Source organism: Euprymna scolopes, chromosome 35 (assembly GCF_053919585.1).
Source record: "Euprymna scolopes isolate OS-2025 chromosome 35, ASM5391958v1, whole genome shotgun sequence".
Classification (NCBI taxonomy): Eukaryota; Metazoa; Mollusca; class Cephalopoda; order Sepiida; family Sepiolidae; genus Euprymna; species Euprymna scolopes.
Genome location: NC_136516.1, coordinates 68371715 through 68387242, shown reverse-complemented (window position 1 = coordinate 68387242; position 15528 = coordinate 68371715). Strand labels below are relative to the sequence as shown.

General features: G+C 33.1%; 1 protein-coding gene across 1 annotated transcript in view; it reads right to left on the bottom strand.

The window, feature by feature from the left end:
- LOC145259901 (uncharacterized) overlaps positions 1-14898 on the bottom strand; it is a 122762-nt gene extending 107864 nt beyond the window's left edge. Inside the window, exon 1 of the mRNA XM_080117822.1 lies at positions 13871-14898. Within this exon, the coding sequence (XP_079973948.1) occupies positions 13871-14491 (621 nt within the window). The 5' untranslated portion in view covers positions 14492-14898. The remainder of the gene's footprint in view (positions 1-13870) is intronic.
- Between the last annotated feature and the right edge of the window lie 630 nt (positions 14899-15528).

Below are 15528 nucleotides of genomic sequence, written 5' to 3'. Positions count from 1 at the left end.
CAATTCCTGCCATGAAGCCACCTTTTGCCGAGCTTCTACCTCAAGGCCACCAAACAAATGCCATGGAAAGGAAGGGAATTAAGAACTATTAAATGCCAAATTCAAGCGAATACAATGATACTTTCCCCATCTCACAATCACTTTGTAATTTAAAACACAAATTTAAAATAACAAACAAGTATTTCATTCATAACTTTGTTGTAAACACAATAATCTTACTCCTTTAAACATTAACATTTTGGGAAATTCGATAAAAATTTATATAATTTGGATTCTTTAGCTACTGTTTTCAGTGTTATTTTCACATTTCAGTCAATTTAACCTCTTTAAATGTATCTTGTCAAACTTGGGAATCTGCACAGAATTTTGAATGGAACCTTCTATTTTAATCCATGTTCTGTTAACCATGACTGGGTAGAAGTTATAATTGTATTTTGAGTGTCGCCTGCTCTGAAAATTGAACCTTCAACCTCCAGAAGAGTGTAATTTACAAATGAATCTACCAAATGCTTTTTATCCACTATGCTATGGATCCTTGCAGACAATTCTAGTACAAATTTTAATAGCTTTAATCCTATTTTTGTTTGTAGATGTAGAATCTTACTACTTACTGTTTATTATGATTTATTACTACACATTATATACTAGCAGGGAGACCCGACGTTGTCAGAGATCGAATGAGGATGAACAAATGCTTCACCTTTCTAGACTTGTCATTGAAATTGGTAAAAGCACACATTTTTAATCAAATCGTTTGATTACCTGCTTTAGTCAGAGACTTCCCCCTCTCACAGTGTGCTGAGAGGAAGTTTCACATGCCTCCCTGCAATACATTGTAGTCTTCATTTCACGGTAGAGAATGTTGATTTTAGAAAATTATCTGTAAATAATGGCTTCACTTAAAGTTTAAAATGCAAACGTCAAGTATCATAGTTTGATTGTGCTCTAAAATGAAGCATTCATTTCCAATTAGGCCTTGTCTTCACAGTAGATTTTATAGGCTGGGCCTTTCTGTTTGTGTTGTGATAAAACTTCTTAAATGCACTTGTGATATGAGGTACAAAAGTTGTTGAAATAGGAGTTCCTTCTTTAATCAGACTTTTTTGATTATTGATACTTATCAGATGCATTCCAATACAAAACCTTCGTAAGAACACTCCCAGACAAATCAAATACCTTCATGTGAAATTTAAAAAATCGACCTGGGCATTTCAGAGTCCATAGGAATGAACTCCTACATAAAATTCCTTTTACATATACATATATATATATATATATATATAGCATTACATTACAAATTGATTTTTTTTTTTTTTTTTTTTTTTTTTTTTTTAGATAATTATTATTTTATACACTTGCATGGAAAGAGCTATGTAAAAGATGTTTAAAACCGTTTGAATTATGCAAATACCATTCAGTAGTTCAAAAGTTATGAGAATATCAAGTGCCAAAATTTAGGCTTTTCCATGGACATTTTTCTTTAAAAAAAAAAAAAAAAAAAAAGTGGGCTAAATTACGGACCTCAACATTTCCAGAAATTCAGTAATTTCGCCACCATTTATTCATTTTTCAAGCTATTCTCATGAAACTTGGCAGTCTTATGTAAAATTGTGTGCCCTTTCTGATTATGCAGTCAAATCTGATGTATCTCTTTACCATATGCCATGAATTATAAATTTCAATGTACAAATTTCAATTTTTTTTTAAACTGATGCATGGTATCACAGTGGGTGTCTATTTATGAACAAAACTAAGTATTATAGTGGTATTTAAATACAGCTTTATTGAGAATAGGCATTTTCCTACCTCCTCACCAAAGGAGAGCTTAATCTTGGGTGTAGCCATTGAATGCCTAAAGAGCATTCATGGCCGGTATTTACTACTCCCCTCAAAGAAAAAAAATTTTGAGTAGATATGAATTAATCTCAAAATTTTTCATATAGATTTTGGATTTCTGTAAAAGATGAAAATTCCCATAGTTGACCAGAACTTATGTATTTTGGGACCAGTCCAATAATCAATTTTGTAAATCATCTATCTGGCCCAAAATTATATATTTTCTGAGATGCAACCATAAATCGTACTCTACGTGAATCCTTGATGTAGCTTTCACAGTACCAGGTACCCGGCATTGCCCGAGTGTTTGGTAGGGGTGTTAATGACAACCTAATAAGCGAAGTAAAAAAAAGAAAACAAAAACGGAGTGGGGGGGGGGGGGGGTAATAATAATAAAATAAAAAAAACACAATAAACTAATGTAAGGCAAACGAATGATGTTAAATGTAAAAATCGAAAAAACAAAGAAAACAGAAAAATGAACGTTAAAACTTCTGAAAAAAAAAAAAAAAAAAAAAAAAAAAAACATGTGAAAAATGGCTTTAAATAAGCCTGTTTTGATATTAAAATTTAAAAAATCAGTGGGTACCCGGGTGTTTTTTGGTGTGTGTGGTTGGTTGGGGGTGTTAATGGAAACCTAAGAATAAGCAAAGTAAAAACGAACGTTATGGGAAAAATGGCTTAAATAACACTGGTTCAATATTTAAATTTAAAAAATCAAAAAGATCTCACACCACGATTCAAACCTAAAACGCTTAGATAATGAACCAACGCTCTAACCAACTGAGCTAACACAACGTACATGAAATTTAGTCAGTTCTTCAACTATTTAAACTAAATCAGGGCATGACGTCATCTGACTGGTCGTCGTCATGAGAGGACGGTTTTTGTTGACCCTTTTCCCTCCATCCGACTTTTCAATCTTTCCATGAATTGCAGCTTTTAGATGTTTAACTTACTCATAGTCATAGCTGCAGTATTCACTCAGAGTCAGTTGGCTCAACTCTTTTCAATAAGTTCACTACATCCCAAACACTGGCCGATCAGGCACCGAGATTCAAGGTCGCTTCCTTTATGAGTGCAAACCATTTACGGTTCCAACAACGGACCATGTAAAGGTGAATCAGTTCAGCATCCTGCTTCACTGTCCTGCGTCAGGTTTTGAGTAAGTCAGCACAACGTTTCTTTCAGCTTGGTGGTGGTGCTTGGTTGATGACTTCACAGATGAAGTCAGCTTGGTGGTGGTGCTTGGTTGATGACTTCACAGATGAAGTCAGCTTGGTGGTGGTGCTTGGTTGATGACTTCACAGATGAAGTCAGCTTGGTGGTGGTGCTTGGTTGATGACTTCACAGATGAAGTCAGCTTGGTGGTGGTGCTTGGTTGATGACTTCACAGATGAAGTCAACTGGGTGTCGTTGAAGGGCATGACAGAACTAGTGACGGAGTCTTGCAAGCAAGCACAAACTTTACTGTTGGAGATAAACTACTGCCAGTGGACACAGAGGATGCAGCATAGGCAGTGATGGTGAAATACTTCCAGTTGCATAGGTCATTTGTCTGCATAGGCCAAGTCTTGCAACCATAAAGGAGAATGGTGTGGACAAGAGCTTATTAGATCAAGGACAACCAGCTATTTTTCATTTGGAAGGAGACCTGTAGTCTTGTCTTATTGGTGTTTATCTTCGTGCCAATCTTTGAAACATGATTGCATCTTGTTAATGGCCGATTAAATGTCAAGTGAAGCTTTCACCCAATATAGCAACATAATCAGCATAATCGAGATCAGGTATTTGTAGAACATGATTTATTAATACACCATGAAAGTTGGCCAGAGTATTTGATATGATTCAGTCAATGGCGAAATTGAAAAGCATAAGCAAGAGAATGCATGCCTGTCAGACGCCAGAGTGAATGTGAAAATATGACTCCTAACCATATTTGGACTTTAATGTGGGTGGAGAGATAGTAGGCTTTGATTAGGTTGAGCAGTTTTAAGGGTATATCATTGGTATGCATGATCTTTCAAAGAGCTCCACAGTTAGCAGAGTCAAATGCAGTGGTGAAGCCAATGAAGCAGATGATGGATGGTCTTTTGCTTGTAGCTCTAACGATGCTCAAATATTTTTCAGAAAGTGAAAATCTGGTCAGTACATCCTTGGCCTTAACGAAATCCATATTGGTTTGGCCTTGACCATGTGTCAAGTTTGTGTGAGTTTTTGAAACTACTTCAACAGGATAGTAGCAAAGATTTTTGCATGGATATCGATAAGGCTGATACTGTGATAATTACTGTAACAGAATTTATCTTTCTTGTGAAAGGGAAACGGAATGGCATCGCTCCAATCTTGAGGGAGTTTTTCAGTTTCCCAAAGATTTGGTGGAGTGTTGGGACCAATAGAGCGGAAGAATGTTTCAAAATTTCAGATAAAGTCCATCTTCTTCGGTCACCTTATTGTTTTTCAGTTTTTTGATGGCGCCAAGGTTTCATCGGTAGTAGAGGAGGTGATGATGATCATAGAAGGAACAGTTGGAATCTGTGAACTTTGTTTGACTAGAATGATTAAGCAGCGAGGCAAAGTGAACACTGCAATGTTGGAAGCGCTTGTCAAGATTTATAGTAGGCTTCTTGATTGAAGATTGCTTTGTTGCTGCCTACGAATGATTTTGTAATCAATTGGAGAATACTGTAGAGCTTTTTTTGAAGAGATCTGCTTTATGTTTTTGGCAATGTTCTGCCAATAAATGTTGCGATCAGCTTTCACAGAGCAGGCAGTTATGTGACGCAGTTGGAAGTCAGCAGAGCTGGAATACTGAGCTCCTCTTGTTCAGTTTGTAGGCTCAATTGTGCAGCCTGATAGCCAATCTTTGTACACATCAAGAGCCTGATGTGTTACTTTGTAGACATTGCTTTTGAAGGATTGCCACAAGTCCGACATTTGTGTCAATCGATTGAAGTTGTTTGGATAAATGGATTCAAAAAGGAGTTTCGAGTAGTTTCACTTGAGCTGTGATACATCATATTTCAGCAGCTAATGAGTCTTCTTATTTGCTAACTGTAGATGTTTTGTAGGACCATTACATGATCGGAATCATTGTTGTTGCTGGTTTCTGCCCTGTGATAAGGATGTGGTCGATTTGGTTCTGAGTGACACTATCACAAAGCAATGATTGAGATATTGCTTGAGATTGAAAGCTAATTTTTTGCTATAAAATTAATGAGACATTCTGTTTGGACAACAATTCCCAATGGTAAATTGGCTGATGATGTGCCTCGTACTAGTGTTTCCAACACTCGTGTGGCCGTTTAAATCACCTGAGATTACCACAAGATCTCTTGATGAGATTTTATCCATAACAGCCTGTAGACTATCATAGAAGGCATCCTTAAGATCATCAACGGCATCAAGAGTAGGGGGGTAGCATAGATTGCAATGATGAATATGTTAAACAGTGTGCCATGTTGACATATTCGGGCTAGGCAGAAAGAGATTAGATGCTATGAAATGATACATCTGCTTGAGGGACTTTAACAAATCCGCTGATTTAAGAGTGATTTCTGAAGGGCAGCTTTGAATGTTTGCGTTTCTTTAGACTTTATTGTTTGGACATTCCAGCATGCAAATTTGTGGAGTTTGCAGCGATGAAATAGTCCAACTTGATGATTTGACACTCACAACTCTGGGACATCGAGTGCATCAAATTTAGTGGACTCATTGGAGTGAGTTACGAGGGAGTTTGGAATTCACAAGTGGTCCCCAAAGCCACATGTATATCCCTGTGGAAGGAGGTTTGATTTTCTATTTGTTTATGGCGCCGAACTGTCAATTGTACACCCAACTGATTTAGTGAAATGACGAGAACACGTTTTTCATTATCCGAAATGTGTTCTTACTTTTAGTGAATAACAAATCTCACCTTTGTATAGTTTTTCACATTTGCATGAAACCTCATACACACAGTTCTTAATCATGATTTTTTTCTGTAGGAGTCTTGACTCACATAAGATGCTTCGAGAGAGTTAAGTCACTCCTAATTACTGTCCTGATTTTGTATGGATTACATATTCTTGGAATTTTTTCTGACAAGTCCTTCATGTATGATATACAAACTGGTGAATTTTCAGTGAACCAAATACCAAAGAACACCAACTGAAAACTCACCGCAGGAAAAAAAAAAAAAAAGAAAAAAAAGACAAATCTGTTTCAAAATTCTATTTAAAAAAACAACCTGCACCTCCAGTTCCAACTTGAAGATGATGGAGCAAGAGATTCCGTCTTTACTTCTTAAAATTTGATTCTAAGAAAATAAAATTTTATGAGGTGATAAAGACAAAATGTTTTGCTCTACGATCTTGAATAAATAAAGAGTTATCGACTCCAGAAATAGATCAAAATCAGCTTGTAATAGCTACAATTTGCCATTAATCACTAAAAATTGTAAAAAAGAGAAAACATTTTCTATTTAAAAGAAAAAATAACTTGATCAATTTACAATTTTTAGAATAAAATATTTTCATTCAGTGATGGGTATGTATATCAACGATTTTTCTGTATTTTTATTTTAATACAAAGGGAACTCTGGAAACCATGAAAAATTATATAAAAACCCCAAATCTTTCAGAGGACATTCTTAGAATATACATTAAAACGAACCGAAAATTAATGTTTGAAATTGAAACTTAATTATATGCTATTTTTTTTATTTTTTTTTTATTTTAGTCAGCAACACATACACAAGTATTCCAGTTTTATTACAATTTTTTTTTTGCATATGGCACTTCTAAAGGGATTCACTCTAAATTATAAAACCAACCTAAACCCAAAATATATACAATTTTTATATACAGCAATTTAGCACCTATTACATAATCTCATAAAATGTTCATTGGTGGATAAAAGAGAAATAGTTCAAATTGATTATAGTTGCAATTATTCCGCATGAGAAATTAGCCATTCTAACAAGTCCATTGTCATAGCAACTGGAACGACAGAGTCTACACAGACTATATTTTGGATGAAATGCTGATCTTAAAAATACTTTTAAAAATTAATCCACAAATACACTTAATCCTATAAAATAATACCTCCTTTCTAGTGTTTGTGTAGACATTAATTAGTTAAAAAACTAAAAATCCTGGCCTATACATATGTTGCTCCTGCAGTGATGATTCTTTTTAGTCACCAAATAATATGCATGTGTATTATTATTAAATTTAATAATTAAGAAACACTTGTAGATAATTAAAACTTTGAGTGAAAATATTTATATGGATTCTTTTTTGGAGAGAGTCTGCTGTAATTCAATTTTCCAGGGCAATGCCAGTGCTCTAGTCTTACCAGTTATATGTAATGTAGAGAGATTCATTTGTAGCACTGACAAGTACAGTTTTTGTACCAAAACCTACATACATTTTTCATCATTCATTTCCAATATTTATTGACCCATGCTCTGAAAACTTTATTTCCAATCGCCTTTAAAATTCTTAAAGTACCACCCATTAGATATCTTTCTTCGTTAATTAAATTTCAAGAAAGACCCTCTCACACAATTCATCTTTGCTTTAATATGGCACAGCGATTCCTCTCAGTTTAACAATAACATCTCACAAACTATGGAATATCATAAATGACACTATAAACATTATAGTTTAAATTTTTAATACCATCAATATAATACTTATAGTCGATTACATATATTAATTCTTGAATGTACATATCTTACACTTAATTCAATCTATCATTGAATGGATATTTTTTGACTTAAGTTTCTGGCAGTTTCTCATAAACAAATCATAATTTTTTCAGCATGTTTACCATTCAGAGTTACTACACACACACATTACAATTTTACCATATAATACTTTCACACAATGTAGCATTATGTAATCATTTAGCTCACTGTATGCATTGAATGGCTTTTAGAAATTGACTTTCAAACTCATCTATCTCTGGCCAAGTCTTTATTCTTACTTTCTAAGTGTTTCATTCCCCACCACCTTCTCTGGATATTTACATCTAACTATACTGTTCACATTTAATCTTCTTTTCAATTCATCAGATCCAAGCCTGTCTTTGGTTGGTTTGGTTGTTTTACAGTATATCAATCTTTTTCAGGTGATTTAATACTGAATTCAGTAATTTTGGAAAAATGTTTTATGCTTAAAGTTCTTTATATCTCCAAATATTTATTTATGGTGTTTGGTTCGTAGAAGGAAATTGTTTTTGTTTTTGACTTTGCAGAACATGATTACGTTTTACAAAAAGAAAGGAAAAACATAAATGTTTAGTGCATTTTTGGTCAATAAACCAGTATTTTTAGACAGCCTGATCTTGTAGCACCAGATGCCCTAACAGGTTTTACCACTCTGGACCAAAGTGGACCTGGGAGCTATGCTAACTAAAGGGCAACTCCACATTGTCCACAGTCTGTAAATAGAGTATTATTACTGGCTGTCTTTTAAGGTCAGACCCAGAACCTAAACAGATTCACATTACAAATTCACCATATCATTCTCATTTTATTTCTCTCCATGCACCACACATTCTCAACACTCCCTGGCCAGACTTCACTTTCATACACTATGTACATATGCCGGATAGACCTTTCCTTTGGTAAACAATAGTAATGCTCTTGCAAAAAACAGACATAAAAAGTGGCTACAATTTTATTAATACAGAAATACAGAATGGAAGAGAAGCAATGTAATATAAAACCGTATTAAAAAACATATAAAAGCTAAAATGTGTATGTGTGTGTGCGCGCATGCATTTTTTTTTTTTGTATGTCCGCTAAAGGCTTTTGGGGAGGGGACGTTCAGGTGGTCAGTTTCTTAAAATTTTTTATATACTGCCTAGATTATAATATGCCTGATTTACGAAACTACGTTATCTGTATCTTTTATTTCAGCGACTTATGTTACAAAATTCACGTTGTGATTTTCTCTACCACTATTGCATGATTTTTTACCAAGAAAACCACACGTTAATGTTTAATTTCACCCTTCCTCACTTCTCTACCCGCACAGCGTCATGGTAAGTCATCAGGCTATTCGCCTCATGGCTTCGAGTTCGAGCTACCTCTCTCCCAAAACTTTTTTTCTTTTCACCCAGGTACCCCCGCTAGTCTACAATATAAATCTCACCTGTCTGTTTAAATACATGTATGTATGTATGTATATATGTCTGCCTAAAACTTTTGACAGTGGCGACGTATTTTCACAAGATCAGTATCATTTTGAAGCTCGACGTTTCAGACAACAAATATCCAAAAATTGACTAAAAAATTAATTCGTTCACCATTAACTAAGCAGTTTTCTACAAGGAGGGGTCGATTTTTTGTGAGCCATTTCTGCAAGTCATCGTATCGATTGGATTGACTTTGCCTAATTTTAACGTTCCGAACTTCCGGTCGCGTCATGGAATAGCAGTAAGACGTAAGATTTTCTTTCACTTTCTTTTCCGCCTTCACATCACAGGTTCGAGTCTGCCTGCCTACTACCATTTTTTTTTTTTTTTTTTTTTTGCTCACCTACAAACATCCGGGCAACGCCAGGCACACAGGCTAGTTATTATTAAATATCAAAGTTAATAATTCATGGCATTTTTAATGAAAATCTTGTTAAAATAATTTTGAAATTAATTCAAAATTTGGGTATGTTTAATGTAACAAAAAAAAAAAAAAAAATAAAAATAAAAAATAACGGAGCTGAATATTATATATATATATATATATATATATATATATATATATATATATATATATCTCATTCAAGAAATAAATGTTACTAAAGACGAGATAAGTTACTATTTTATCTAGCTGGATCATTTTTTTATGTTTTAACTAAATTTTTAAATATTTTGTAGTTCATTACATAGCTAGTGTCAATTCTTAAGTTAGAACGTAAAAAACGTGGTTGACATTAAACGATCACGTAATGTCTATAATTTCTCAAACATTAAGTAGAACAGCCATCAATCGTGCGAGAAATGTAATGTTCAACCGAAGTGTATATTTTTATTACAAATATTTTTGTGAAAAATGATATCCTTCTTCTGGGTCATCTAGTGTTTTTAGGCAGTTAACCTTCCCTTTTTTGCTAGGGAGAAAATTCTGTGCGTTCCTTTTTTTTTTTTTTTTTTTTGTTTTATGGGAGGGGAGCCCCGGGAGGTCTATTCTTTATTATACTTTTATGCGATTACGTGTTTTTACGGACTTTCCACTCTGACTTAAGGTTAATGATAAAAGATTTAGTTAACTGCCCTAAAAGAAAAACGGCCACCCGGGAATGCATGGTGGTCGTTATCCGTTAAATTTATATCCGAAACTCTAAATTCTAAAATAATTGCCATTAAAAAAAAATTAAAAAAAAAAAAAAATTATTTTTAAATAAATAATTTTTTTTAAATCATCATGTCCTAATCCTAATTTTGTCATGTTGACTTGTTATTTGGGTTGAAAAGTAATGCTTAAAGTTTTATCAAACTCAAACCAAATAATTCGAATGTATTAGTTTTTCAGATTTTATCGTGCAAACATCACGACTGTTTCTTAAGGACGATAACTCAATTAAGAGTTTCAGTGGAATCGTTATTGACGGAATTATCGTTCTTGTATCTTGTTATTTACTAAAAATTAATGGCGGCGGCGTTAAAATTTAAAAAATACTTATTAGATTTTTAGCTTGGTTTAATAAACTAAGGACCCCCCAAAAATTTTTAAAATAAAAAATACGAGTTTGTCGAATTTAAATAATTTCATTAAGATAATGAAAATAAAATGTCATTGAAGCGGTTGAAACAACGTGATTGCCAAATTTTATCGATTAGTTTTGCCTGCTCTTTGCCAACAGGTGAAAGGACAAATTAATTTTTTTATTATTAGTTGGTCTGATTTTGGCGTTTATTTTGCAGATACTAATTTGATCGACAGTATTCTTTACGTCATTATGTTTAATTTATAATATATTTTTATTTCATTTTAATAAACATTGATTTTATTATTTGTTTCTTCCAAAACAAGAATGCCATCCTAAACCCCAAGTTACAGTGGCAACATTTAATAAATATTTCATGATTTTATAAGTGTTAATTAATATTTGCAAAATATAACAAAATAAAATCGCAAAAATCAGTAAACAAATTTAATATAATTATTGATATGTGTTTAAAAAAAAAAAAAAAAAAAAAAAAAAGGGAAATTCCCGAGACAAAATTTGCACTTTCACCGGTTGGCAAATCAAACAAAACTAATCGATAAAATTTGGCAGCCATTTTAGGAGGAAACAGTTTCAATAAAACTGAAAATAATTAGTTATTTTTATTTATATTTTTTACTTTAATTTTGGTGACCCTCCTCACTAAAATATTTACATTTTAAACAGCAATTCAAAATAAATCTTAGCATTGTCATTTGAACTAGGAGGGTTAGTTTTAATCTTTATAGAATTATTTGATGTTAACTATGAAAACTTTCAATCTTAATAAATTAGAATTTAAAATTTTAAATCCAGTTTAAATTATTTCTATGCAACACTTTAAAAGGTTTCAAATTACTTTAAATTTTAAGAGTCAAACAATTTATTCTTCTTCAACTATGAAAAAGTCTGACTAGTACACGAATGAACTGAAATGCATTCTGGCAGAATTAATTTCGTAATGGTTTAAAATTTAGTTTTATTTTCCGTTATTTCAATAAAGATTCAATAATTCAATGTGCAAAAAATCTTGATTGCAAAGATTGCTTTGAAACACGCGCACACAAAGTTGTCTTATAATTTTAAGAATGTAGAGTCGATTAAGTAGTTCGGAAATATAGTCAATTTCAAACCCTTCGCTGGGGCGCTCGCTGCTGCGCTGAACACCCAATAGATTCTACTTTTTTAGGCGATGCTGAAAAATTTGTTGAAAAAAAAAAAAAAATATTTAGAATTTAAAGTGCAGGATCATTTTCGTATATAAATTAAAAAAAAAAAAAATATCCATTTCATTTTAGAAAAGAAAACTATATTTGAACCACTAACCATAAGTTCGAACGGCAAGGTCATAAAAAAAAATCGCTTTTGAAAAATGGATCCCCACCTTCTAAACAAATTAAAACATCTTTAATGGCCTTAAAAACTTTCGAGAATGGGGATGGGCATTTTAGATTAAATTTATATGCGAAACTGATCCCCTGCTTTAAATTTTAAAATCGGTATTTTTTACGATCTAATCCAGCGTAGTATAAACACCCCCAAGAACGGCTTTCGGAATAAACACCCAACCTCTCCATGTTAAGAACCACCTTCGAGTTTCGAAGTTGGGGTATTTATTCTGAAAGCCGTTCTTAACATGAAGAGGTTGGGGGGTGTTTATACTACTGTGTTAGATTGTAAAAATCCCTTAAAATCTTTAAGCTTTTCAGCACATTCAGGTGTAATCGCCTAAAAAAAGTAGAATCACATTAAAGTTATAGGGAGTAGATGAGAATAATCTACAAATTTATCCTTTAATTTTAACTAGAAATTACTTTATTTTTAATCCGAAACTTGAAAGAATCGAAAATCATTTTCAAATATTGAAGGTTTCGTAAACACCGGTTGATGCGGCCATTTTTTTTTTCAGAAATGCCTAAAATGGCTCCGTTAAATTGTCAATTCGAAAAATCATGTCGATCCAATAATACTTGGGAATATCTTTTGTATTTGACTTTCAACAAAATATTGGATAACATTGTTCTTACATTGTATTTCTTATCCGGAAATAACATGTTTTAAATTTACTTTTAAATTCTAACTTTTAATTAACCCTTTTAATCGCTGGCGGCCAGTTTTTCTTACAAAATTATTTTTACTTTGTGTGCAAGAACGTATCTGGTCACATGGCGAACAATATCGGCTCATTAAAAATCAAGTAAAGAGTTAAGATAACGGCCGAAAGGCAACCACACAAAATGAAAACACTGGTGTAAGTGGTGTCTGGTGTATTTACATTGATGCAGTTTTTATTTTAGAATTAGTTATTGTTTGATTTTTTTTTTTTTTTTTTTTGTAATTGTTATTGCACACAATTTCATATATTTTAAAAAGCTAAATACAATTTATTATGTCAGAATAGAAATAAAATTTAAAACCAACCATAAATTTTATTAAAAAATCAATTTTAGTGATCATTTTTAAAATAAATCCCATGGTCAACCTTACAAAAATAATTAAATTTCGGTGCTAATGCAGAGAGTGATCCGCGCTATTTTTTAAATCGTATTTCCAAGTTTAATTAAAGTTTTATGATATGTTTTTTTTATTCAATTGTAAGGTTAAAACACCCTCCCCATGTTAAGAATGGCTTTTAAAATAGCGTTATTTCAGCACGGATCACTCTCTGCATGAGTACCTAAATTTCCCTTCGAAATATCTCATGTAAATATATTTTTACCATAGTTTCTAAATTTATCCAGTTTTTATTAAAATGACTTACATTATAGCTATTTTTAACACGATTATGCATTTTTTTTTTTTCGAAAGTAACTGTTGAGTAGAATTTCATTTTTGTCATTTTTTTTTATTAATATTTACCACTATTAGGAGAGATGGAAAAAAAAATAAATGAAATAAAATATTTGAGATTTAGAAAGTCCATTATTTTGGCATCAACCTATTTTTATAATCGATGCCAAGGGAAAGACATAATATTTTAAATTTTTAGAGTTGGAATTCACTTTTCTATATACATGAATGTAACATAAAATGATCAGCCAGCGTCGGACAGAGTGAGTAACCATGTTTTTAATGTTTCCAAAATGGTGATCATTTTGCAAATACTAAAAAATGATTACTCGTTCTGTCCTACGCTATGTGATCATTTTACGTTATATATATATATATATATATATATATATATATATATATTGAAACTTCATTCTTTTTAATTTAAAAATAATTTTGCCGTATAATCGCACGAGAATAATTTTATTTTTCTATCGATAGTGTCAGAACAAAATTGAACTTAAAAAAAATATATTTCTTTTGAAGTCGTGAAAAATTGTAAAATTCTTTACCTTAGGGATAAGTCCATCGGCGGCCTTCTCTGCGGATTTATATAGTTCTGCCATGGAGAGCCGCTGGGAAAAGGTGAAAGCCGGGTGATTGGCAGCCATCACAAGAATCGTGAGGATCTCATATATTGTCACCACGGCCATAGAAGGCATCACCTGAAGGGCCCGAGACACATTAGCCTCGAGTAGTTTGAACAAGATGTTGGAGCATTGTTGGTTGGACGAGTAGAGGAGAGCCAACGAAAGGGAGAGCTTGTTACGGAGACTCTCTTCGCTCATGATGTTCGCCGAAGATGATGAAGATGACGAGGAGGTACAAACACCAGTGGCAGACGAAGAACCTGAAGACGTGGAACAACTGTCATTAGTATTATTATTACTATTCGTCGTCGTTGGGTTGTTCATGGAAGCGTTGGTGTTCTTGGTTAGGTCGATGTGGTTATTGGCCTTGATCTCGGCATCCCTCAGTTTATGGTAGTCCTTTTTGCCGAGGTTTTCGAGGAACGTTCCGAGAAACCGTAACTCGGGTGGCACACACATATGGAGCAGGCCGCACATGATGTCGATCCGCGTGTGAGGATTCAATTTCTTGAACCACTCACACACAACCTCCGTGCACACCATTCTAATTAAAAAAAAAAAAAAAAAAAAGAAGCTATATATTAGTGAAAAAGACACAGGATGCTGGTAGGCGACCCTTCGAGGGTCGACTCGGGCTCCCTCTCTCTCTTTCTCTGCCAATAAATATATAAAACTGCTAGTATGACTTCTTCTATAGACTATTTAACAGCAGTGTTAGCTCCTCGTATAATATTGACCCCCCTCCGTAGTGGCGACCGCCTTCCACTCGGCGACGTCGTCAACCTTCCTACGTCCTGTCTCGAGACGTTGTGCCGTTTCTGGTAACAATGTTGGTGACAATCGTTATTGTAATAGAGCCAAGAACAGAAATGGGGATCGCTAAAAATTCGGTCCATGAAGCGTCGTGGTCGCCATGTCAAAATTCTTGCTAGAAATAAAGCTTCATCCGGGTCGTTTGTCTATTAACCAATCACTGCTCTGCTTTGGAATGTTAACGTCTGGTTTGGTAGTAACTACGGATACGCATATGCGCTATAATAAACTATTACACATAGACAATACAAAAAAAAAAATTTTATCTTAAAAAAAAGTATATGTAATCTTAATTAATATGCATTAATCCTATTAGTCTTATTAATCTAAAATTATTTTAAGAAAAATGTATATAATAAACTCAACATGCTTAAAAATTTAGTAATATTATGAGCTTCCATATTTGTAATTTAGCAAGCGTTTAATACTGACTGTTATACTGTGAAATATTTTGACAGCGTCAACTTGTGGAGTTTTTCGTATGGAAAAAAAATGAAATCTATTTACAAGTATTCTGTAATGCAGACACAATTGATATTTTCTAATTAGATTTAAGACTCAATGAATGGAAGGTTTTCATGTAAAGACTACTATGCATGAAAACGTTGATTTTACGAAATGTACCGATAGATTTTTAATGATAATAATGTTTTTTCCCTTTCAGCTTTATGTTGTCCCAGATACACAAGCCGTACTATGGAGGGCCATGTGGGTGTGTCAACCCCCCCCCTTTTTTTTTTTTTTTAAATAGAATTATATATATATAT